This window comes from Phyllobates terribilis, unplaced genomic scaffold, assembly GCF_046119375.1.
Source record: "Phyllobates terribilis strain yellow unplaced genomic scaffold, ASM4611937v1 Scaffold_7__3_contigs__length_470593459, whole genome shotgun sequence".
Taxonomy (NCBI): domain Eukaryota; kingdom Metazoa; phylum Chordata; class Amphibia; order Anura; family Dendrobatidae; genus Phyllobates; species Phyllobates terribilis.
The window spans coordinates 437,690,103-437,717,381 of record NW_027362767.1 but is presented as its reverse complement, the minus strand read 5'-3'; the positions used below and the strand labels follow the sequence as shown (position 1 = coordinate 437,717,381).

Below are 27,279 nucleotides of genomic sequence, written 5' to 3'. Positions count from 1 at the left end.
AGAGATCATTTCATCTTCAGCTTTGCTTAACTTTTCACAATAACAGTAATTTTGACCAGGGGGTGCCCAAACTTTTACATGACCATTTCTGCATCTCTTGGCAGGAAAAACGCAGTGTAAAATAGGAGCATTTTTGACGCTTTTTTTTTTCCTCCATGTGATTTTGGTGCAGATTTTACCATGGGCGAAATCTGCAGCAAAAACACTGAAAGAATTGACATTCTGTAGATTCAAATCTGTGAGGAAACAATAAGCAACGTGTGAATGAGGCTTCAGAGTCCAGGATTCTCATTCACTTCTCTGGCATCAGGAATCCCTTCAAGGTTTTGTGGCAAAACTGCGCAGAAAAATACGCAACGTGTGCACACAGCCTTAGGGTTGCCGCTTGCTGTCAGTGAATTGAAGCAGTTTTGTGTAGACCGTTTTGAAATCTTACAGTCCTCTCCTGTAAAGTAAGCTCGCTAGCAGCACAAATCTCCCTCCTGCGCTGAGAGTCTGTTACAATGTATCAGTTCCGGCTTTTTCATTCCCAAATTATCTACACTGTGCACCATTGCATCGAACCCTAGCTCCATGTGAGGGGGAGTAGACCCCTGTAAATGAACCCCCCCCCACTCTTTTCATTAATCTGCAGATTTGGTAGAATTTATATAGAGTTTGGACAATCCTCTGTCAGCTAAATATTCTGCGCTGAAACATTGTAACGAGACATCAGAACCCGGAGATTTGCCCTGCTGATATATTCAGCTCATGGAATTGTCTGTGCTGCTACTTTGTAACAAACCCTCAGCAGGGAGAAGCAATCAGTCAGGACAGGTTTTTGGCCTCTGAATATGAAAAAATAGGTTCTCCCCATTCACTGAAAGCAAGCAGAGATCTTAGAAGCGAGTCTTGTTTGGCCTGAGTCGGAGAGGACACGGACGCCTTCTAGTTTTACTGCGGCGCCTGTATTGGAGGATGAGCCCGGGGGGTCTGGTATCTGGTGCGGCCGGACGCCAGCGCTCTGCTCACCTGCGCCCGCTGCATGGCGGATGCAGCAAACCATTTGTTGATGTTGGCACCGTGGCGGCCGTCTCTGCGCCGTGATTATTATACAGGGAAATCAGGCGCGGCCCGGATCACTTACTCGTTACTAATTAAAATGACAGATGTCTCCCGCGTTCGCTTACACGAGCGCTCTTCATTACGCCGCGCAGATTATGCTGTCCGCCGTCCAGCAGCTGATTGAATTTGCCGTTACTCGGGGGAATGACTGATGCCTTCTTCTTCTTCTTCCTTCTTCCTTCTTCCTTCTTCCTTCTTCCTTCTTCCTTCTTTCTTCTTTCTTCTTTCTTCTCCCAAAAATCAATTGTGAATGTTGTCAGGTTAATAAAAGTGAAGGGTTAGGCAGAAGACGCCGGCGCCGCCATGCTGGTTTTGCTTCGTCCCCGTCATTACAGCAGTTTTACAGCCTGCAGTAAAGATGTTCCAAGTACAAGAGGACTCGCACTTTGCAGGGTCGTTGCTTTCTCTTCCAAAACCTTCAGAAGTCCAGATTCTAAGTTCCATCCGTGCACAGGTTTGTGGGGCGAGAAGCTGCTGCCAGACCCCTGTAATGGCCGCTTATATCACCCTCTACCTCAACATAAACCACCGCAGGCAGCTCCATAGACATAGACTGGCATTAATCTGATGCAGACGACTGCCCTATACCTCTGGGGAAATAGCCACCATCTATCTATACATCCTATTATACACAGAATTTTTATGGCTTTCCAAGCTCTACTTATAGAGTTAGTGATGTCACAATGAGGGGTGGAGTTATGAGGGAAGCTAGTGATGTCACAGCGAGGGGTGGAGTTATGAGGGAAGCTAGTGATGTCACAGCGAGGGGTGGAGTTATGAGGGCTGATGTCACCGTGAGAGAGTGGCTATTATAATGGCTGATGTCACAGGGCAGGATTACATGGGGGAATTTAGTGCTAATTTTTCTTCATTCTATATAAACATGTTGGGGTGCGGCGTCCTGATGTAAATGTCGTCATGTTTATCCCCCTGCCGCTCCACCAGGCCACGGCCCCATTATCAGTATTCGGTATAATAGAAACAAGTCACTAATTCTGCATTCATCACCCACTCCTGGTTTTGGTTTCCACTCCTGAGAAAACATACTGACCAGATATTGATAGTGGGGCTGTGGCCTTACTCTGAGAATTTGTCACATTAGATGATAAAGGATTCTCTGGACTGCAGATACAACGTATCAATCAGGAAACGACAGGTTGGTCCCGATGTATTTAGCTGACAGACGATTGTCTGGCCTGGGCCTAATTGTAATAAAACCCTCCGTTGTCTCAGAATCTTCAATGCTTCTATTCACTGTCTGTAAGCAGAGATCTCATGCTGAGAGATGAGAACATGTAAATGTATAAGCTGCCAACGTCTCCGCACACTACACGAGAAGTGAGGATATTGCTGAGATGAGAGGTACTTTGTGCCTCATGCCTCGGCCGTTCCGCTGAGTTGACTGGACTCAGGGCGTATAGTGTACACTCCAGGGGACTGGCGTTATATTTTTCTTCTGCCTCCAACTACAACTCCTATCATTCTGTTCTGCATACACACCGCGGCTTGCTGCAGCGCTCTCTGCTCCAGCTCCAGTTTCCAGCAGCGTCTCGTTGTCTTTTCTGTACAAGCTGCAGGATGCTTTGGAAAAAAAACAAACAAACATTTAAATAATTGCTATCCGACGACGACCAGAAAGATTCATAACTACCAAACCCTCCTACATATCAGGAGAGAAAAGAGAAAATGTTACTGTGGAGCGCAACCAATCCCATGTGAATATAGTTTATGGTACACCTCACAGCTGAGGGTTTGTCACAACGTGTCAGTGCAGGAAATCCTGTGTGTGCTACACCAAGACATTGTAACAAACCCTCGGCTGAGGTCATGACATGTTACAAATGATACGTTCTTTAACTTTCTTACTTAGTTTGTTGTATCATTTGTAACATGTCATGACCTCAACTGAGTGTTTGTTACAATGTCTTGGTGTAGCACACACAGTATTTCCTGCACTGACACATTGTGACAAACCCTAACCTGAGGTCATGACATGTTACAAATGATACAACAAACTAAGTAAGAAAGTTAAAGAACGTATCTATTTCTAACAGAACTGTGCTGGGTGGAGTCCGTCAGCAAGTAGGTTGCAGCAATCATTTCCACCTCTCATTCTGGTCTGGATTTTGGTATAAAAAGAAGTCTTCATCACCTTCCACAATAATATCATGGTTTCTCTCTTTATTCGCTATGTCTGACAACTGTGTCCGCGTCTGACAACTGATGTGCACATGGGATGAGGAATGACAGGAGAAGGGTGTCCGACACTTATCTGGGCAAACAGTGGGGATTTTATGTGCTGCGATGTGTAATAATGGCTGTATGGAGCGATGGAGAGGAGCTGAAGTGCCCCCTGTGTTGGGAGGACACCGGGATAACTGGAGACTCCTTAGAATGTAAGTGTATCAGACTATCCTGCCATAGTAAGACGGCGTCTTGTTCTCGTCCTGCAGCCGATGATGTGCATGAGATGGGGAGGAACGAGGACCTGAGCATCAAGGAGGACAGTCCGGACATGGTGCTGCCACACAATGTGGTGAGTAGCGCAGAAACCTCACAACTTCTGTTTATCAGCCCCTGACGCTGCCCACCTCCTGCTGAGACCCCCCCCCCCCCACTGCATGACCACAGCCAGGAGGGTTAAGGTGGTCTCCCGCCTGTGCAATGTGTTTGTCATATGTCCTTACTGTAATATCTCTCATATACGGACGTCTTGCTGAGCTGGTGCTTTTATACAGCAGGCAATATGAACAAGCAGAGCTGCACTGTAAAGCATGGGGAATTTGCAGAGCAACAGCCCGTGGTGAGGCAGGAGGGTGGTCTTCAGACGCTCTGATATACAATGCCAATAAGCTGCAGTCAGCGATTCAAAGCCGCCGAGGCTGAACGGCCACCTCGTTGTTTGGCGTCGATCACTGATTTTACCTGATGTCCTTCTGTGTTTTTCAGAAAGTGGAAGCTCCGGAGGAGGAGATGAGCGACACCTTGGGCACGTTTGATCTGGAGCAGATGCGATCGCTCCTGGACTATAAGGTATCAGCGCTTTTTGTTTATTGCTTTTATAAAACACCAATCACAAAACAGAAAATACGTAGAATCCCGCCATCTCCTGCGGATGGCGCCATTCACATGGTGCGCGGCAGGGCTCGTCCATAAGAATAAGAAGGGTGGCTGCAGGCTGCTGCGGCCCCTTGTGATGATGCTTTGTGGCTCCTCGCTCTAGCACTTCTACCATACAGAAGACCAGTGGTGAGTGGACGGGAACAACGGTGACGCTGGATCCACTGCTCCTCCGTCACCTTATTGTACTGTGCTATTATCAGAGGCGTAACGACTGCGGTCGCAGAGGTAGCAACCGGGCTCATACGGGGGGACCCGTGCGGGTGAGCGGTCCGCCGACACCAGCAGCAACTTCAACTGGATGTTCGTCCTTGGATGCACATTCAATTGAAGAGTATTGCAGCGCACAGACCCGTTGGGTTCGTGTGCGGCAATACATGCCAGCCAATCAGAGGCTGACATCGGGGCACACGCGAGTGGGGGCGCATGGCAGTGACGTCGTGCGTTCCTGTCACTTCCACGCTGAAGGCTTCAGAAGAGAACACCGCACGGTGGGGAAGCGGAGGCAGGGTGAGTATAATTGTTTTTGTTTTTTTCTGTGCATTAAAGAACAGTGGCAAGACGGGGGATATATATACCAGGACAGGGGACATGTATACCAGGATAAGGGACATGTATACCAGGATGGGGGACCATGTATACCAGGATGGGGGACCATTTATACCAGGATGGGGGACCACGTATACCAGGATGGGGGACCATTTATACCAGGATGGGGGACCATGTATACCAGGATGGGGGACCATGTATACCAGGATGGGGGACCATTTATACCAGAGGATGGGGGACCATGTATACCAGGATGGGGGACCATTTATACCAGGATGGGGGACATATACAGTACAGACCAAAAGTTTGGACACACCTTCTCATTTAAAGATTTTTCTGTATTTTCATGACTATGAAAATTGTACATTCACACTGAAGGCATCAAAACTATGAATTACCACATGTGGAATTATATACTTAACAATAAAGTGTGAAACAACTGAAAATATGTCTTATATTCTAGGTTCTTCAAAGTAGCCACCTTTTGCTTTGATGACTGCTTTGCACACTCTTGCGTTCTCTTGATGAGCTTCAAGAGGTAGTCACCGGAAATGGTCTTCCAACAATCTTGAAGGAGTTCTCAGAGATGCTTAGCACTTGTTGGCCCTTTTGCCTTCACTCTGCGGTCCAGCTCACCCCAAACCATCTCGATAGGGTTCAGGTCTGGTGACTGTGGAGGCCAGGTCATCTGGCGTAGCCCCCCATCACTCTCCTTCTTGGTCAAATAGCCCTTACACAGCCTGGAGGTGTGTTTGGGGTCATTGTCCTGTTGAAAAATAAATGATGGTCCAACTAAACGCAAACCGGATGGAATAGCATGCCGCTGCAAGATGCTGTGGTAGCCATGCTGGTTCAGTATGCCTTCAATTTTGAGTAAATCCCCAACCGTGTCACCAGCAAAGCCCCCCCACACCATCACACCTCCTCCTCCATGCTTCACGGTGGGAACCAGGCATGTAGAGTCCATCCATTCACCTTTTCTGTGTCGCACAAAGACACCGGTAGTTGGAACCAAAGATCTCAAATTTGGGCTCATCAGACCAAAGCACAGATTTCCACTGGTCTAATGTCCATTCCTTGTGTTCTTTAGCCCAAACAAGTGTCTTCTGCTTGTTGCCTGTCCTTAGCAGTGGTTTCCTAGCAGCTATTTTACCATGAAGGCCTGCTGCACAAAGTCTCCTCTTAACAGTTGTTGAAGAGATGTGTCTGCTGCTAGAACTCTGTCTGGCATTGACCTGGTCTCTAATCTGAGCTGCTGTTAACCTGCGATTTCTGAGGCTGGTGTTTCAGATAAACTTATTCCCAGAAGCAGAGGTGACTCTTGGTCTTCCTTTCCTGGGGCGGTCCTCATGTGAGCCAGTTTCTTTGTAGCGCTTGATATTTTTTGCAACTGCACTTGGGGACACTTTCAAAGTTTTCCCAATTTTTCGGACTGACTGACCTTCATTTCTTAAAGTAATGATGGACACTCGTTTTTCTTTACTTAGCTGCTTTTTTCTTGCCATAATACAAATTCTAACAGTCTATTCAGTAGGACTATCAGCTGTGTATCCACCAGACTTCTGCACAACACAACTGATGGACCCAACCCCATTTATAAGGCAAGAAATCCCACTTATTAAACCTGACAGGGCACACCTGTGAAGTGAAAACCATATCCGGTGACTACCTCTTGAAGCTCATCAAGAGAATGCCAAGAGTGTGCAAAGCAGTCATCAAAGCAAAAGGTGGCTACTTTGAAGAACCTAGAATATAAGACATATTTTCAGTTGTTTCACACTTTTTTGTTAAGTATATAATTCCACATGTGGTAATTCATAGTTTTGAAGCCTTCAGCGTGAATGTACAATTTTCCTAGTCATGAAAATACAGAAAAATCTTTAAATGAGAAGGTGTGTCCAAAGCTTTGGTCTCTACTGTATACCAGGATGGGGGACATACACACGTGGTCAAAATTGTTGGTACCCCTCGTTTAATGAAAGAAAAACCCATAATGGTCACAGAAATAACTTGAATCTGACAAAAGTAATAATAAATTAAAAATCTCCGAAAATGAACAGATGAAAGTCAGACATTGCTTTTCTGCTTCCACAGAATTTAAAAAAAAATTATCCTCATGAAATCGGCCTGGACAGAAATGATGGTTCTTCTTAACTTAATATTTTGTTGAACAACCTTTTGAGGCAATCACTGCAATCAAACGATTCCTGTAACTGTCAATGAGACTTCTGCGCCTCTCGACAGGTATTTTGGAGACTCCTCATGAGCAAACTGCTCCAGTTGTCTCGTGGTTGAAGGTCGCCTTTTCCAGACGACATGTTCCAGCTCTTTCCAAAGATGCTCAATAGGATTTAGGTCAGGGCTCATAGAAGCCACTTCAGAATAGTCCAATGTTTTCCTCGTAGCCATTCTTGGGTGTTTTTAGCTGTGTGTTTTGGATCATTATCCTGTTGCAAGACCGATGACCTGCGACTGAGACCAAGCTTTCTGACACTGGGCAGCACATTTCTCTCTAGAATCCCTTGATAGTCTTGAGATTTCATTGTACCCTGAACAGATTCAAGACGCCCTGTGCCAGATGCAGCAAAGAAGCCCCAGAACATAACAGAGCCTCCACCATGTTTCACAGTAGGGACAGTGTTCTTTTCTTGATATGCTTCATTTTTCCATCTGTGAACATAGAGCTGATGTGCCTTACCAAAAACTTCCATTTTTGTCTCATCTGTCCATAGGACATTCTCCCAGAAGCTTTGTGGCTTGTCAACGTGTAGTTTGGTAAATTCCAGTCTTGCTTTTTTATGAATTTTTTCCAACAATGATGTTCTCCTTGGTCGTCTCCCATGAAGTCCACTTTGGATCAAACAATGAGGGATGGTGCGATCTGACACTGATGTTGCTTGAGCTTGAAGTTCACCTTTAATCTCTTTAGAAGTTTTCCTGGGCTCTTTTGTTACCATTCATATTATCCGTCTCTTTGATTTATCATCAATTTTCCTCCTGCGGCCACGTCCAGGGAGGCTGGCTACAGTCCCATGGATCTTACATTTCTGATTAATATGTGCAACTGTAGTCACAGGAACATCAAGCTGCTTGGAGATGGTCTTATAACCTTTACCTTTAACATGCTCGTCTATAATTTTCTTTCTAATCTCCTGAGACAACTCTTTCCTTTGCTTCCTCTGGTCCATGTTGAGTGTGGTACACACCATGTCGCCAAACAGCGCAGTGAGTATCTGTAGCCCTATATACAGGCACAGTGAGTATCTGTAGCCCTATATACAGGCACAGTGAATATCTGTAACCCTATATACAGGCACAGTGAGTATCTGTAACCCTATATACAGGCCCACTGACTGATTACAAGATTGTAGACACCTGTGATACTAATTAGTGGACACAACTTGATTGAACATGTCCCTTTTGTCACATTATTTTCAGGGGTGCCATCATTTCTGTCCAGGCCTATTTCATGAGTTTGCTTTTCTGCTTCCACAGAAGTTTTAAAAAAATTAATGTGACTTTCATTTGCTCATTTTCATAGATTTTTAATTTATTATTACTTATGTCAGATTCAAGTTATTTCTGTGACCATTGTGGGTTTTTCTTTCATTAAACGAGGGGTACCAACAATTTTGACCACGTGTGTATATACCAGGATAAGGGACATATATACCAGGATGGGGGGGCCATCGGACTCTAGTTACACCACTGGTTATTATATTATTTGTTTTTTATTGGGGCCGCTTTACATACTTGAGAATCCGTTACAAAATCCATAGAGATATTCCTCATACATGGGGATTGCGCATTTTCTACTTTTATGACTCTTTGTATAACTTTGCTGCTCATTCTTCTCTATTTCTAGATTAAATGTAAATTATTAGTCATTTCTTCCTGGTGCAGTAAAGAATATTTCAGCTCCATAGCTCCGTTACAGATTTGTTTTTTGTAGGGTGCTGGTGTATAAAATCGAATTCGTTCCTACTTTATATAATCTAATACTGTGATGCCGTATTGTTGAACTTTATATATCTCAGTTGTGAACTTCTTTTTATTTGTTATTGTTGCTTTACAAGGAGGTTAAAACCTTGATGTGAATGATCTCTGCTGCAGAGGGGAGAGGCTCCCGCTGCAGAGGGGAGAGGCTCCCGCTGCAGAGGGGAGAGGCTCCCGCTGCAGAGGGGAGAGGCTCCCGCTGCAGAGGGGAGAGGCTCCCGCTGCAGAGGGGAGAGGCTCCCGCTGCAGAGGGGAGAGGCTCCCGCTGCAGAGGGGAGAGGCTCCCGCTGCAGAGGGGAGAGGCTCCCGCTGCCGAGGGGAGAGGCTCCCGCTGCCGAGGGGAGAGGCTCCCGCTGCCGAGGGGAGAGGCTCCCGCTGCCGAGGGGAGAGGCTCCCGCTGCCGAGGGGAGAGGCTCCCGCTGCCGAGGGGAGAGGCTCCCGCTGCCGACGGGTGCAGAGGGGAGAGGCTCCCGCTGCCGACGGGTGCAGAGGGGAGAGGCTCCCGCTGCCGACGGGTGCAGAGGGGAGAGGCTCCCGCTGCCGACGGGTGCTGAGGGGAGGGGCTCGCTGCAGAGGGGAGAGGCTCCTGGTGCAGAGGGGAGAGGCTCCCGGTGCAGAGGGGAGAGGCTCCCGCTGCCGACGGGTGCAGAGGGGAGAGGCTCCTGGTGCAGAGTGGAGAGGCTCCTGGTGCAGAGTGTAGAGGCTCCTGGTGCAGAGTGGAGAGGCTCCTGGTGCAGAGTGGAGAGGCTCCTGGTGCAGACGGTGCAGAGAGAGGAGGATCCCGCTGCGGACAGTTGTCTTACAGCCAGACACAGGATCATGAGGAGGAAGGAGGGAGAAATGGCTGAGCTCCTGAGACACAGAAGATTCCTTAATGTTTTCCCAGTTTTAATTGTAGGGGTTGGTGGGAGGGAGTGCTGGGATTTTTTTATTTCTGCATTTTCTGTGTTTGATTTTAATATATAAAATATGAAACTGAATATAAATATGTAACAAAGGAACGTGTGCCAGGTGGCATTGCGTGAAAAGTGTCTCATCCTCGCCGTCTTGCTTTCACCAATATAAACTTCAGGCAGATGACTATAACCCGGCGTTAACTACTTCTCTGAAGGTGACGTCACCCGCCTGTTAATATCACATGGATAGGGCGGTAAATAACAGTCGCCTGGCCGCGTTACTGCCGACCGCCATTAATCCCCACCTAAATCACCCTACAGCCCGGATTCCCTGCAGGCAGCCTGAGACGTGGAAGGAGGATTCTCAGAAAGACTTTACTACTTGTGATTTTATAGCTGAGATTATGGGATTAGGATACAGTAACGAGGTTTATATTTACGATTTCCTCTGCCGTTTTTAAGTCTTTAATTAAGGTGTAATTCTGTTTTTACAACATCTCGGTGTAAAGCGGAGAGTAATGATGATATTTTGCTTTACTTAATGTGTACTGATGCACATTTTATACTCCAAACACATCCTGATCTGCAAGCACAGTCCTGATTACTGCTCCTTGGAAACTGGCATTAGCGCCACTGTCTGACATGTGTCCGAACAGCTGGTCACCTAAACGCTCACAATGCACTGCACTGGTGACCGGAAAGCAGCAGTAATGTGAATGCAGCTCTGGAGGTGTTTGGAGTGTAAGACAAAGTGGATGCTACATTGTAACCGGTGCATCTGGTCACTTCTCAGGGCTCTAAGGGTATGTATACATGGCGGCTTCTTCAGGTAGATACCACCTGGCAAAAAGCGCCAAAAAGAATAAACCCATACACTGCAATGTCAGAAGGAAGTTCAGTCTTTTGTAACTTCTTTTAAGCGATTCTGGCTATGAAAGCAGTGAAGAGGCTTAAGGACGGGGCAATGTTTTGTTTTTTTGTACTTTTGCTTTTTTTCTTTCTTTATTCCATCGTCCTAGCCATGTGAGGGGTGTTTTTTTGCGAGTCGAGTTGTACTTTTGAAGGACACAATCCCATTTGTGGAGACACGAGGGTCAGTGGGTGGTCTCGTCCGCTGGTCCAGCTGTCTTTAGAAAGACCGCATGGACCAGGGCTCATCCCCCTGAACGCCCGCACTCCTTCCCCGTGGGCATAATAACTACTCAGACAACACAGGGCGATGGTAACACGGTGTAGCAATAATTTATTGAACCACCGGCAATCAATGACCTATAGAACAGTCCCTGCAAATACCCAAGATGGTGCAAATTACACAGTCTCACCCTTCTGCTAGCTTGTCGGAATTAGAGTAGCTGCAACTTCAGGGCTTCCAGGGCCGACTAAACCCCTACCAGTGGCACCCCGCTTTTGGCAGGCTCCCACAGAGAGGAGGTAATGACAAGCTTAGGAAGCTGAAAGTTCATTGAGGCACGTGACCGGGGGTCCTAACCTGGCTTCCCCAGACGTCTCCATGGGTTCAGGGATGGTCAATGGAGCAGATATGTAATTTTCCAGCTAGGGTCGTGGTCCCTTAAGCTGGCATCCTGTAGAATGTAAAATCTGTGTCCCTCTTGATGGAGCCATGGTGCCCTGGCTGCTGTTCTGTAGAGTCTCCTTACAGAGGGATGGAGATCCCTATTTATACCCACATCTGTGGTTCAGGCTATCATCCACAGGTCAGGGGGAAGGTGGGATGAGATTAACTCTCATTGTTTGAGTATTTAATCAGTCTGCATAGTTTGGCCTTCACTGTTTTGCAGGTCAGCAAGCTACATGGACTTATACAATGGGTAATCAACATATTAGCAAACATTGATTGTTCAACGACCCTGCGTCCCTGTCCTCCAAAGATAGCAACACAGTAGCGTGTAGGAGTTGATATAATAGGTAAACAGTAGCCATTCAACAATTCACAATCATCAATTCAAGAGTCAACGTTCAGACAATAGTCTGTTTCTTGACCCACCTAAGAAAAACATAAATTCAAGAGTCAACATTCAGACTCATATGAACAATAGTCTTTGTCTCCTGTCCTCCTGAAAATATATGTCTGGCATAACTAAGATTAAATGCTGTGTCGTCACATTATTTCATCATGGGTTGTACTGGAAAGTGGGGGAAAAAATTCCAAGTGTGGCGAAGTAGCAAAATCCGCAATTTTTTTTTTCTTTAGATCAGTGTACCCCCCCCCACCCCCTGCCAGCGCATTAACAGGTTAACAGCCTCAGGCGGAGCTCTGCTCCATCCACAGCTGTTAGTGGCAGATGATGGCTGATTAAATTTGCAATCATCTGCCGGCAAAGATGCGGGCTCCACTTGCAAGCCTGTATCAGAGTAAGCTAGACGGCACATGACGTACCCTGTATGTCATTAAGGGGTAAAGAAGTTCAATTGAATGAAAAAACAATGCTGGCAACAAAGCGGCCGCAAAAGACATCCAGAAAGTTGTGCGCCTTAGGGAATACAACGCTGGCGTCTTCTGCTTCAGAAGCAATGTGGGCACATTCCCCTATAGCGAGGTGAACAGTTAGGTCTTCAACAAGGTATTCTAAAACTTTAATCGCTACAATTTATGGAAAAGGAGTTTTCCTGCACAGGTAGCGCCCCATCACTATAATACGAATGACTTGCTGCTCATGTTATACATTGGCATGCAGGAGTTCTCCTAAACCCTTTATTGGGGCATACGGACATGGGTTCACGTCATGCAATGCCACTTTATTACTTGCCATTAAAAAGTGGGGCTCTTCTTTAAAGACTCGGTCGCAGAACAGATATTTCAACCCAATTCAGATTAACAGTTTTGGAATCGGAAACATTAGAAAGTCAGATTCTAAAAGCAAAACTATTGCAGCGTGCACCAGCGGATTCAGATTGCAGGGTGAAAATTGCAAAAGAAAATCAATAGAGGCAAAATAATCAGCTCCGTGGCGTGCATCACCCAAAAATATTCAATCTGTTCGAAATAATAATTTTTTTTCAAATATCCTAATTGTTGGTTTATTTCCATGGTATGGGATATTAGAGAAAGGCATAAAAAAAAACGTACATCCAGAATGGATACAAAATTTATGTAGTAACAATCCGAAAATGGACGCATGGACGTAGATGAAAAACTCTCCGAGCCGATGTCAAATCACAAGAGGCAACCTCCAAAGGTGCTGTCACGCTAGGTGAGGGATGGACCAAGTGTATGACGATGGGAAAAGGGGGGGAAGCCCAACAACTAGGGAAAGGGAGAGTGGAGACCCCTAGGCAGATCTCCCCTACTGTCCCTAAATAGATTCCGCACCTATCACCGAGCAGGAAACCTGATCCCTAACTGTCCCTAGAGCTAGGCCCTAGGTAGGGAGGTGGAGGGGTGAGCACTGGTCAGCCCCCACTGCAACTAAAGACAAACAAGGAAAACTGACCAGGTTGATACACTTAGCTTGAGAAGACACCAGAGAGGACGACAATAATCCACCAAGAAACTAGCCGACTGCTAGTACTCCAGGCCTGAGCAGGGGAAAATATTTCTATCACCGGCGACTCTCTGGAGACACTGAGAGTTTTTATATATCAAGCAAGGGTGTGTCAATTAGCAGCAGAAGGTGGAGGTCACTGCTGGGTCCTAGTGAAAGAAGGATACTGTTATGCACACGCCCGGACTGACTGGCGTGTGCGTGTTTATGTAGTGATTCCACTGTGCCATGAACCGGAGAGTGCCTGGAGGGGCGTAACTAAGTATCTGCCCGATCCGACCAAGGTGGCACGACGGCATACGACGCCAGTGCACCAAGGAGGAACCGAGCAGAGGGACCAGGTGCTACTCCAGGACAGACCCCGGACACGGCTGTTGACCCACACAGGGGAATACAGGAACAGACTGGTAGGCTGGCACACAGACTGGTGGGTATAGGCAGGCACGACTGGTATGCAGGCAGGCGGGTATGCAGGCAGGGGGGTACAGGAAAGCACAGCTAGAGTGCAGACAGGGAGGCACTAGCAGGTAGGAACACAGGCGGGATAGGACCCAGTACACACTGGGACTCAGGAACAATACAGGCAGAGGGGTACAGGCAAGCACAGTTAGAGTGCAGACAGGGAGGCACTAGCAGGTAGGGACACTGGCGGAATAGGACCCAGTACACACTGGGACTCAGGAACAATACAGGCAGAGGGGTACAGGCAAGCACAGCTAGAGTGCAGACAGGGAGGCACTAGCAGGTAGGGACACTGGCGGGATAGGACCCAGTACACACTGGGACTCAGGAACAGAACCACAGATGTGGCGGACAAACACAGCAGAGTGAGGCCGCCCAGAGAGGTGAGCGAGAACAGGGCAGGACAAGGCCGCCTGGAGTGGTGAGCAAGAGTAGAGCAGGACAAGGCCGCCAGGAGCGGTGAGCAAAGGGTCAGAGCTGAGCGAGACTGCCAGAGCAGTGAGCAAGAGTAAAGCAGGACGAGACCGCCTGGAGCGGTGAGCAAGAGTGGAGCAAGACTGCCAGAGCAGTGAGCAAAAGGATAAGAGCGGAGAGAGACTGCCGGAGCAGCGAGCAAAAGGGTCCGAGCGGAGCAAGGCTGCCGGAGCAGCGAGCAAAGGAGTCAGAGCAGGCTAGAACCGCCGGAGCGGTGAGCAAAGGAGTCAGAGCAGGCTAGAACCGCCGGAGCGGTGAGCAAAGGAGTCAGAGCAGGCTAGAACCGCCGGAGCGGTGAGCAAAGGAGTAGGAGCAGGCTAGAACCGCCGGAACGGTAAGCAAGGCAGAGCAGGGGGGACAGGGCTCTGTTCACACGGAACAGACAGGAAGAGAAAGGCAGAGCCAGATACCCACAGGATACTAGCAGTGAAGTAGCGAGTGGACCACAAACTCACAAACGGGAGTACAGAGACAACAAGCAGGAGTTAGGTACGAGTTCAGACTCTGCAGAAAAAGGAAGGGAACGGACATAGAGGCAAAACAGGTAAAGGATAGGAAAGAGTTCAGACTGGAACTGAGTGTACGGAGGAGACCGACACTGCAGCGGGATACAGGAGCGGGTCTGGGAATACGGCCCCCAGAGAGGCGGGACGAACAGGCAAGGAGCGTGTTCAGACAGGACAGACAAGATACAGGAACAGGTCTAGGTAATCGGCCCCTAGAAGGCGGAAGGAACAGGCTAGGAGCGTGTTCAGACAGGCCTGGAAATACAGCCTCCGGGATAGGCAGACAAAAGAACACAGACAGGACTCAGTTCAGACACGGGAACTGATACCGCAAGGCAGGAGACATAGACAGGACTCAGTTCAGACACGGGAACTGATACCACAAGGCAGGAGACATAGACAGGACTCAGTTCAGACACGGGAACTGATACCGCAAAGCAGGAGACAAAGAACGGGACCTGGCACCTTCAGAGTGCAAGCACACACTGAAAGAAACACTATGCTCAGGCAGGGATAGATGGGAGCAGCTGAGCTATATACCAGGTGACAGACAGCAATAGGCTGAGGACGCACAAGGGGTGTGACCCACAGCAGGTACAAAAAGCAGGAAGTGATCGGGCGCCGCCCTTAAGCAGCAGAAACAGACACAAACAGACAGCATGGAGGGAAGCCAGAGAGACATTCTGGACTGGAGATCAAGTGTGCGCTCTTGCACAGTGGGAGATGGACCACCATGCAAGGACGCCGCCAGGTATGTTACAGTACCCCCCCCCTTACGCCCCCTCTTCTTCAGGCCTGCCAGAATCTTCCGCAGGGAATTCGAGGACCAGTCGTTCACTTCAAGGAGATCACTTCCACTGTCCACAGGAAAAACTGATCTCATCTGGTTAGCTAGGATGCTACCTCCTATCCAGCCATCCTCCGCAACAGACGAAACGGGTGGAGTACCAGGAACAGCACACAAGGAAGTCTCTCTCCACATATTTTCAGGTGGCACCCCAGAGGGTACAGGAGACAACTGGAAGTCCTTCACCGGGTTGGAGGGGGACAGAAACTTGAGGGTAATCTCTGCTTCGAGGTACATCTTGTCAAGCTCACAGGAAGAAATAGACGGGTTATCAGGTACATAATGAGGAAAAGTCACTGTCTCTTTGTTATCTGGTGGTACCCCGGAGGATTCAGGAAACAACTGGGGGTCCCCCGCCGGGTCAGAAGAGTGCAGAGGCTCAGAGAAAACATCTGCTTCAGAGTACACTAGGTCGGACTCACTGGACGAAGCAGGCGAGGTATCGGGTACCGAGTATAGGAAAGTCTCTGTCCATTCACCACCAGGTGGCACCCCGAAGGGTTCTGGAGACAACTGGCGGTCCTCCGCCTGGTCAGAGGGGTGTAGAGACTCACGGGTAACCTCTGCTTCAGAGTACACTAGGTCGGACTCACTGGACGAAGCAAGCGAGGTATCAGATCCAGGATATAGGAAAGTCTCTGTCCATTCACCACCAGGTGGCACCCAGAAGGGTTCTGGAGACAACTGGAGGTCCTCCGCCTGGTCGGAGGGGTGTAGAGACTCGGGAGTAACCTCTGCTTCGGAGTACACTAGGTTGGACTCACTGGACGAAGCGAGCGAGGTATCAGGTACAGAGTATAGGAGAGTCTCTGTCCTTTCGCTACCAGGTAGCACCCCGAAGGGTTCAGGAGACAACTGGAGGTCCTCCGCCTGGTCGGAGGGGTGTAGAGACTCGGGGGTAACTACCACTTTGGGGTACCCATTGTCAGGCTCACAGGACGAAGCGGACAAAGTATTGAGTACCGGGTGTAGAGAAGTCTCTCTCCATTTGTCATCGAGTGGTATCCCGGAGGATTCAGGAGGCAACAGGGGGTCCTCCACCAGGTAGCAGAGGTGCACAGACTCTGAGGTAACCACAGCTTTGGAGCATCCTTGGACATGCACACCGGTTAAAGTGGGTGAAGCATCTGATGCCGGGTGCAGGAAGTTCTCCTGTGTGGAGTCTGGATGGGCAGAAGTCTCTTCGGGCAGGAGAACTGGTGCACTACCCACGCACATTACCCGTTGGGGCTTCTCCAGGATACAGGGAGATGAAGCTTCAGTAGGGACTTCAAGGTTGGGGTCAGGAGGTCTCAGGGAGGACAGACCCTGGCGTGACGGCTTGCCTCTACGTCTAGCACCTCTGGACTGCCTCTTGAGGTTGGGAGAAGTATTCCGGAAACCGTAGTCACCCTGTGAGGATTCTGGGTGGGCAGTAGTCTCATTGGGCTGGAGGACTATTGCGCTACCCACACACATTACCCGTCGGGGCTGCTCCGGGATATTGGGAAGTGAAGCTTCAGCAGGGGCTTCAGGGTTAGGGTCCTCGAAGACCATACGAAAGGCCACCAGGAAGGCCTGCAGGTCAAGGACGACAGGATCCCATGCTTTCCATAGGGGGGTGACCCATTTCAAGGCATCACCCGCTAGGTAGTCAATCATAAAGGCCACTTTAGCCCAATCGGAAGGAAAATAGAGAGGGTAGGCCTTAAAGTGTAGCATGCATTGCTCCACAAATGCACGACACTGTCTTGGATCCCCATAGTAACGTGGCGGATCCGCAGGAACGAGAGCTGATAGATCCATCTGGACGGTGCGTTATTCGCCTGGAACTCAGCTGAGAAAAAAAAAAAATATTTATTTATTTTAATGCATGTATTCGCTGGAAAACTTCTCAGAGAGCGAAGGCCGTGGGGCTCAACGGGAACCATGGCCTGAGCATGCTGTTATGCACACGCCCGGACTGACTGGCGTGTGCGTGTTTATGTAGTGATTCCACTGTGCCATGAACCGGAGAGTGCCTGGAGGGGCGTAACTAAGTATCTGCCCGATCCGACCAAGGTGGCACGACGGCATACGACGCCAGTGCACCAAGGAGGAACCGAGCAGAGGGACCAGGTGCTACTCCAGGACAGACCCCGGACACGGCTGTTGACCCACACAGGGGAATACAGGAACAGACTGGTAGGCTGGCACACAGACTGGTGGGTATAGGCAGGCACGACTGGTATGCAGGCAGGCGGGTATGCAGGCAGGGGGGTACAGGAAAGCACAGCTAGAGTGCAGACAGGGAGGCACTAGCAGGTAGGAACACAGGCGGGATAGGACCCAGTACACACTGGGACTCAGGAACAATACAGGCAGAGGGGTACAGGCAAGCACAGTTAGAGTGCAGACAGGGAGGCACTAGCAGGTAGGGACACTGGCGGGATAGGACCCAGTACACACTGGGACTCAGGAACAATACAGGCAGAGGGGTACAGGCAAGCACAGCTAGAGTACAGACAGGGAGGCACTAGCAGGTAGGGACACTGGCGGGATAGGACCCAGTACACACTGGGACTCAGGAACAGAACCACAGATGTGGCGGACAAACACAGCAGAGTGAGGCCGCCCAGAGAGGTGAGCGAGAACAGGGCAGGACAAGGCCGCCTGGAGTGGTGAGCAAGAGTAGAGCAGGACAAGGCCGCCAGGAGCGGTGAGCAAAGGGTCAGAGCTGAGCGAGACTGCCGGAGCAGTGAGCAAGAGTAAAGCAGGACGAGACCGCCTGGAGCGGTGAGCAAGAGTGGAGCAAGACTGCCAGAGCAGTGAGCAAAAGGATAAGAGCGGAGAGAGACTGCCGGAGCAGCGAGCAAAAGGGTCCGAGCGGAGCAAGGCTGCCGGAGCATCGAGCAAAGGAGTCAGAGCAGGCTAGAACCGTCGGAGCGGTGAGCAAAGGAGTCAGAGCAGGCTAGAACCGCCGGAGCGGTGAGCAAAGGAGTCAGAGCAGGCTAGAACCGCCGGAGCGGTGAGCAAAGGAGTCAGAGCAGGCTAGAACCGCCGGAGCGGTGAGCAAAGGAGTAGGAGCAGGCTAGAACCGCCGGAACGGTAAGCAAGGCAGAGCAGGGGGGACAGGGCTCTGTTCACACGGAACAGACAGGAAGAGAAAGGCAGAGCCAGATACCCACAGGATACTAGCAGTGAAGTAGCGAGTGGACCACAAACTCACAAACGGGAGTACAGAGACAACAAGTAGGAGTTAGGTACGAGTTCAGACTCTGCAGAAAAAGGAAGGGAACGGACATAGAGGCAAAACAGGTAAAGGATAGGAAAGAGTTCAGACTGGAACTGAGTGTACGGAAGAGACCGACACTGCAGCGGGATACAGGAGCGGGTCTGGGAATACGGCCCCCAGAGAGGCGGGACGAACAGGCAAGGAGCGTGTTCAGACAGGACAGACAAGATACAGGAACAGGTCTAGGTAATCGGCCCCTAGAAGGCGGAAGGAACAGGCTAGGAGCGTGTTCAGACAGGCCTGGAAATACAGCCTCCAGGATAGGCAGACAAAAGAACACAGACAGGACTCAGTTCAGACACGGGAACTGATACCACAAGGCAGGAGACATAGACAGGACTCAGTTCAGACACGGGAACTGATACCGCAAAGCAGGAGACAAAGAACGGGACCTGGCACCTTCAGAGTGCAAGCACACACTGAAAGAAACACTATGCTCAGGCAGGGATAGATGGGAGCAGCTGAGCTATATACCAGGTGACAGACAGCAATAGGCTGAGGACGCACAAGGGGTGTGACCCACAGCAGGTACAAAAAGCAGGAAGTGATCGGGCGCCGCCCTTAAGCAGCAGAAACAGACACAAACAGACAGCATGGAGGGAAGCCAGAGAGACATTCTGGACTGGAGATCAAGTGCGCGCTCTTGCACAGTGGGAGATGGACCACCATGCAAGGACGCCGCCAGGTATGTTACAGATACCACTACACTCTAGAGATGAAAGGATCAAGAAGGTGTCTGCAAAGCCAAGCGCAGCGACCTTCTACAGCCAGAACCGGAACGACTGTCTGTCAAACCTGATACAGCTGTGACAGGCGCTTTATTTTCATCTTCTTTGCTCTTAGTTTTCCAGTTAAATCTAAACACTGGCGGTAAATACAAAGTCCCGGAATGGTTAGCATTTGTAATTATTGATCATCCCCAGTTCTTTTTGCTATTTTCTAAAAGTCTTTATTCCGCAAAACTATATGTTCAGACTTTAGAGGATAAGACTTAATTCCGCTAAGGTCTTCTGGCTGCTGGTTGTGGGTTCGGGCACGGCGCGGCGTTCCTGGGCTGCTGGACGCTTCTTTGATGAAATTTCTACATAATGAGCGTTTGGGGAAAATCTGTTTTCATTCTTTGTTAAACCAAGTGAAATGGATGCCATGGTAACAGCAGCGAGAGATTTGTGATGCCAGGCTGGTGACGGGTTGGTGAAATCTCTTCTGTAATGCCACCGTGTGCGCCCGGACACTCATCGTGATATGCCAGCAACCTCACGGTCATTACAGGAGACAGAAACACAGGATCTGTACATGATCCATCATCACATATCTGACCCTGGACGCCAATCCACAGCTTAACGCTTCTGCTCCCAATAAATCTACGTGGAGCCATGCATCCATACTATTATAACGCTGCCCTCTATATGCAAGAATACAACTACTATTAGGCTATGTTCACACCCGATGTGTTTTTTTTTCTGCAGCTAAATCTGCTGCAAATCTGCTGGCAACTTTTCTCTGGCAGGAAAACAGCTGCGTCAAAAAAGCAGGTTTTCCTGCGTTTTTTTTTTTTTTTTTGCGGCGTTTTTTTCCACTGTCCTTCTGTCTCTATTTAGGCATGTACATAAAGTTCTGCGAAAAAAAAGAACCCCTTTCTATTTTGCCGTCAAAAATGCTGCAAATACTTAGCACAAAACATTACTTCCTATGGGTGAAAAAACGCTGAAAGAAGTGACACATGCTCGATCTTTCCAAATACGCAAGAAAGGCAGAAATTACGGAGCAAACAAAAAGCAACATGTGCGAACAGAGAGTTCTGGTTTCTCATAGACTTTGCTGATACTGCAAGATGCATAAAAATCTGCTGCAAAATACGCAGCAAAACTCAATGTATGTGAATATAGCCTAATACTGCTCCTATGTACAAGAATATAACTGCTATAATACTGCCCCTATGTACAAGAATATAACTACTATAATACTGCCCCTATGTACAAGAATATAACTACTATAATACTGCCCCTATGTACAGGAATATAACTACTATAATACTGCCCCTATGGACAAGAATATAACTACTATAATACTGCCCCTATGTACAAGAATATAACTACTATAATACTGCCCCTATGTACAAGAATATAACTACTATAATACTGCCCCTATGTACAGGAATATAACTACTATAATACTGCCCCTATGTACAAGAATATAACTGCTATAATACTGCCCCTATGTACAAGAATATAACTACTATAATACTGCCCCCTATGTACAAGAATATAACTACTATAATACTGCCCCCTATGTACAAGAATATAACTGCTATAATACTGCCCCTATGTACAAGAATATAACTGCTATAATGCTGACCCTATGTACAAGAATATAACTGCTATAATACTGCTCCTATGTACAAGAATATAACTACTATAATACTGCCCCCTATGTACAAGAATATAACTACTATAATACTGCCCCCTATGTACAAGAATATAACTGCTATAATACTGCCCCTATGTACAAGAATATAACTGCTATAATGCTGCCCCTATGTACAAGAATATAACTACTATAATACTGCCCCTATGTACAAGAATATAACTACTATAATACTGCCCCGTATGTACAAGAATATAACTGCTATAATACTGCCCCTATGTACAAGAATATAACTGCTATAATGCTGCCCCTATGTACAAGAATATAACTACTATAATACTGCCCCTATGTACAAGAATATAACTACTATAATACTGCCCCTATGTACAAGAATATAACTACTATAATACTGCCCCGTATGTACAAGAATATAACTGCTATAATGCTGGCCACTGTGTACAAGAATAGAATTACTAATAAAATTAATTGTACATTCCTTATATGTCAAAAATGTCCTACAAAATAAAATCCTAATTGGCAGGATGAGTAATTTTCACTGGGAGTCCTATTATTTGTGTCTGATTTACTGCTTGTAGACGTGTGAGTGTCATTGTGAGTATCGTTCTTCATGGTTGCTGTTCTGTAATAAACCTGGTATCGGGTGCGGTATGTATCGCCGTCCTGCTCTGTGCAGCACATGGGTCATGGCTCGCCATTCTGCCACGTGCACATGGAGTTTTTTTTTTCAGGTCAAAAATAACAGATTTTCTTCTGAAATCCTTCTCCGGTAAAGTTTCATTCTTTGCTGAGTGTTTGTTTCTTGAGGAGGTGTGTTAGAGTTTTTGCAGTGTTTGGTAATTGTTTTTTCCTGATGCCGTATTTGCAGTCTCTTGATTAGATGGATCCTAGTATGAAGTGTTTTTCATCAGGAGCCGCTTTGACACTTACACTTTCTTTTATCCCACCAAGCATTTTTTTCAAAACCTAAAAATGCTGAAGACATTGAACTTAAGAACAGTAAAGTGTTTTTACAATAGAAATGAATAGGTAGAGACGCTAAAGTGGTTAAAAAGTGATTTTCAGGTTATTTTTGGTGCAGAACTGCTCAACAAAAGTCCGTGTGCTCCTTAGATGGTTTATAACGCCGCTCTGTTCAACTTCTGGCGATAATGAAACGATGTGTAAATTATTGGGATAAACTTTCTTCTGGATGTTTTTATTGTAAACAATTAAATGTGAAATTTACTGACAAAAAAAATCTGAGTTTTCAGTCCAATCTGTATCTTTCAGCATTAATTACTCATGTTTGTTCTTTATCAAATCGGTAGAGTTTAAGGGCAACTGTGATTCTTTCCTTTAGGTTACAGTCCCACTATCAGTATTTGGTCAGTATTCGGTCAGTATTTTTTCTCAGGAGTGGGAGCCAAAACCAGGTGAGGAACAATCAGAGAAAAGGTACAATAGAAACAAGTCACCAATTCTGCATTTATCACCCACTCCTGAGAAAGAATACTGACCGAATACTGATAGTGGAGCCGTGGCCTTAGGTTGAGAAGCTTTCAGCTATAGAGATAATGGGGAAGATAAAGCGTGTGCTGTAGAAGCCTGGGAAACTGCTGATTTAATGCTTAGTGTGAATATCACCTGCATGGCATCCACCCAAAGCCATGTGTTTCCATGTAATAAATTATATCTGTAGAACAAGGTCCTGCTCTCTGCAGCAGCAGCTCTCTACTCTGTGCAGCAGCAGCAGCAGCTCTCTACTCTGTGCAGCAGCAGCAGCAGCTCTCTACTCTGTGCAGCAGCTGCTCTCTACTCTGTGCAGCAGCAGCTCTCTACTCTGTGCAGCAGCAGCAGCTCTCTACTCTGTGCAGCAGCAGCTCTCTACTCTGTGCAGCAGCAGCTCTCTACTCTGTGCAGCAGCAGCTCTCTACTCTGTGCAGCAGCTGCTCTCTACTCTGTGCAGCAGCAGCAGCTCTCTACTCTCTGCAGCAGCAGCAGCTCTCTACTCTGCAGCAGCAGCTCTCTACTCTGCAGCAGCAGCTCTCTACTCTGCAGCAGCAGCTCTCTACTCTGTGCAGCAGCAGCAGCTCTCTACTCTGTGCAGCAGCTCTCTACTCTGTGCAGCAGCTCTCTACTCTGTGCAGCAGCTCTCTACTCTGCAGCAGCAGCTCTCTACTCTCTGCAGCAGCAGCAGCTCTCTGCTCTGTGCAGCAGCAGCAGCTCTCTACTCTGCAGCAGCAGCTCTCTACTCTGCAGCAGCAGCTCTCTACTCTGTGCAGCAGCAGCAGCTCTCTACTCTGTGCAGCAGCTCTCTACTCTGTGCAGCAGCTCTCTACTCTGTGCAGCAGCTCTCTACTCTGCAGCAGCAGCTCTCTACTCTCTGCAGCAGCAGCAGCTCTCTACTTTGTGCAGCAGCAGCAGCTCTCTACTCTGTGCAGCAGCAGCTCTCTGCTCTGTGCAGCAGCAGCAGCTCTCTACTCTGTGCAGCAGCAGCTCTCTACTCTGTGCAGCAGCAGCTCTCTACTCTGTGCAGCAGCAGCAGCTCTCTACTCTGTGCAGCAGCAGCAGCTCTCTACTCTGTGCAGCAGCAGCAGCTTTCTACTCTGTGCAGCAGCAGCAGCTTTCTACTCTGTGCAGCAGCAGCTTTCTACTCTGTGCAGCAGCAGCTCTCTACTCTGTGCAGCAGCAGCAGCTTTCTACTCTGTGCAGCAGCAGCAGCTTTCTACTCTGTGCAGCAGCAGCTTTCTACTCTGTGCAGCAGCAGCTCTCTACTCTGTGCAGCAGCAGCAGCTCTCTACTCTGTGCAGCAGCAGCAGCTTTCTACTCTGTGCAGCAGCAGCAGCTTTCTACTCTGTGCAGCAGCAGCTTTCTACTCTGTGCAGCAGCAGCTCTCTACTCTGTGCAGCAGCTCTCTACTCTGTGCAGCAGCTCTCTACTCTGTGCAGCAGCAGCAGCAGCTCTCTACTCTGTGCAGTAGCTGCACTCTGTGCAGCTGCTCTCTACTCTGTGCAGCCGCCTCCGCTCTCTACTCTGTGCGACTGCTTTCTTCTCTGTGCAGCCGCCTCCGCTCTCTACTCTGTGCAGCCGCCTCCGCTCTCTACTCTGTGCAGCTGCTTTCTATCCTGTGCAGCAGTGTCTTCTCTACTAGTTAGAAGTATTTTGTGGACCCTCTCTTATCTCCAATAACCCAACAGGAAATAATAATAAGTTAATAACCTGCAATTTCACTGCAAACTGTAAAGTGAGATGATTTTACAGTCGAGTTTGTAATGTGTCCTGTTTTGCCACTAGGTGACAGCACTGAGACATATCATTGTTTTACACAAATAGATCTGATAAAAAATCTAGAGAAGTTGTTGATTTTTGGGGGACTGATAAACATGTGTCCAGCACATTTATCATGGTCACTTCCCCCATCCATGTGCAGGTGTGACGCTCTTCACCAAGTGGTAATTCTGTTACAGGGAATCACGGAACGAGATAAGAAAAAAAAGTTCTAGAACCCGCAGACTCCGCCATGTTAAATCACGTTGAAACTATTTATTAAGAAGACTTTCGGACATGTTTATTACTAGTAGTTGCATCTTTCATTGCGGCTTTTGTAATTTTGACAAGTAAATAAGCCTGTTACTTGCGTGCTAGTTGTGTCCTAAGTTATAAAGATCTGTCTGATCATGGTGCAGTTTACTCAGTCTCCTCTGTCAATGCAGAATGAAGAAGTGAGATACATGGAGAGCGAGCTGGAAAGATACAAGCAGCAGTACGCCGAGCTGCAGGCCTTCACCAGAACCCTGATATGTGCCGTCAGATCCAACGACCGGGAACAACAACAGGTAGGGACAAGTTACCTGCATCTCAGCTCCTGACACTGCTCCGTGCTGCACCGATTTCCCTAAAATAAGAGTTTGTCAATTTGTTTATGTAGATTATATTATCTACTGATCCTGAGTTATATCCTGTATTATACTCCAGAGCTGCACTCACTATTCTGCTGGTGCAGTCACTGTGTACATACATTACATTACTGATCCTGAGTTACATCCTGTATTATACTCCAGAGCTGTACTCACTATTCTGCTGGTGCAGTCACTGTGCACATACATTACATTACTGATCCTGAGTTACCTCCTGTATTATACTCCAGAGCTGCACTCACTATTCTGCTGGTGCAGTCACTGTGTACATATATTACATTACTGATCCAGAGTTACATCCTGTATTATACTCCAGAGCTGCACTCACTATTCTGCTGGTGCAGTCACTGTGTAGATACATTACATTACTGATCCTGAGTTACATCCTGTATTATACTCTAGAGCTGCACTCACTATTCTGCTGGTGGAGTCACTGTGTACATACATTACATTACTGATCCTGAGTTACATCCTGTATTATACTCCAGAGCTGCACTCACTATTCTGCTGGTGCAGTCACTGTGTACATACATTACATTACTGATCCTGAGTTACATCCTGTATTATACTCCAGAGCTGCACTCACTATTCTGCTGGTGCAGTCACTGTGTACATACATTACATTACTGATCCTGAGTTACATCCTGTATTATACTCCAGAGCTGCACTCACTATTCCGCTAGTGCAGTCACTGTGTACATACATTACATTACTGATCCTGAGTTACATCCTGTATTATACTCCAGAGCTGCACTCACTATTCTGCTGGTGCAGTCACTGTGTACATACATTACATTACTGATCCTGAGTTACATCCTGTATTATACTCCAGAGCTGCACTCATTATTCAGGCATCACTTGATTTATGAGTAGAATACTATAAGGTCAGTGCAGATTGACCCACAGGCAGATTCAGGGGTTTTCTCTAGTAATTTACATATCATTCAGGGTATGAGGATATTTGTTATAATCCAATGTGATTATTCATGAATCTTTGAGATATCCAGATCTTGCTTCTTTTTCTTCATTAATGCAGATTCTGCTCACGGAGCCGCCCCTAGAACTGGAAGAAATGGACTACAGCCACACGTCTCCCGATCTGGACGATACCTCATACAGCGTTTCCTCCATGTCTGAGAAGAACAACCCAGACAGCGTGTGAACGCCCAGACTCCAGAAACAGAGAACTGATGGATTTTAGAAAAATAAAAAAAAAAAAATACTAAAAAAAAAAATCCCTAACTTATTTTCATCAAGTGGAAATAGAATCTATTTTGCATCACGGAAATATAATCACAGAGGAAATAAACATATTGCATTGAGGAAACACGGGTGTAGATTTACAGGCGGATCTGGGATCACTGGAATCGTTTATCCAATCAGTGATCATAATGAAAAGTTTTTGAATGTAATTGTCCCTTTTTAAGAGCATTTTTTCCCAAAAATTTACATTAAGTATCAGCTGTGTTGTCTTCGGTCCATTCCTTTACTTGTCTCTGGTTTTTAAAATGAGGGTGACAACACCAAAGTGTTACCAAACATTACAAGTCTTTGCAAATCTCTCAAATTACCTTCTGATACTTCTTCCCGCATTTAGACCCCTACATAAAAAAAGGTAGCATGTCCCCCCACGAAAAGTTAAACATCCCTTTTAATCCAAATACTTCAGATTCTGGCTTCTACATTGTTGCAGTTTTGTGGCTGTTTTCTCCATGACAACTACTTTCCCACGCTAGTAATTATGTGTTCGGCATCATCTTTTTATAGCGTTCTCCCTGCGCTGCACAGGTAAGAGTTGTCAGGTGCTCATGGTCTTGCCCGATCCATCATGTGCGGGTTTTTTTCTAAGGTATTATTTCATTTCTTACTTACGGTTTTTGCTTTCGTTTTTTGTGCCACATTCATAAAAAAAAAAAAGGTTCATATGATTCACCCGTTTATAGAATGTTGCAAAAAAAATTGTCACTTTACCCAGTATCCATAAAATCTCTCTGGAGAAGAGTTGCGCCAAATTTCTTTTTTAAAACAATTAGCATTTCTTGAATCAGTCTGAAACATCAGGAAAAGCCACATTTGACATAAAAAGCAGAAAACGAAACCACAAAAGATAACATGGAAAAAAAAAGGTGGAAATTAAGAAGTAGTCATGCCCAAAAAATCTGGCGGAAATGCGATGATGAATCGCGCCCTAAGTTCCAGCCACAATGAGAATGCATTGAAAATGACAATTAAAGGCGCCGATATCTCATGAACAGCGTTGTTCACGTCCTGGAGTCAGAGGCTCC

At 47.3% G+C, this 27,279-nt stretch overlaps 1 protein-coding gene across 3 annotated transcripts in view; it reads left to right on the top strand.

Annotated features, from left to right (window-relative positions):
* The window catches only part of HDX (highly divergent homeobox), a 44,195-nt gene extending 17,740 nt beyond the window's left edge, over positions 1-26,455 (top strand). For all 3 annotated transcript variants that reach the window (XM_073642149.1, XM_073642147.1, XM_073642148.1), the window contains exons 8-11: positions 3,558-3,640; positions 4,054-4,137; positions 24,791-24,913; positions 26,031-26,455. In XM_073642149.1, coding sequence (XP_073498250.1) covers positions 3,558-3,640; positions 4,054-4,137; positions 24,791-24,913; positions 26,031-26,156 — 416 coding nt within the window. In that variant the 3' untranslated portion in view covers positions 26,157-26,455. The remainder of the gene's footprint in view (positions 1-3,557; positions 3,641-4,053; positions 4,138-24,790; positions 24,914-26,030) is intronic.
* Positions 26,456-27,279: the final 824 nt, after the last annotated feature.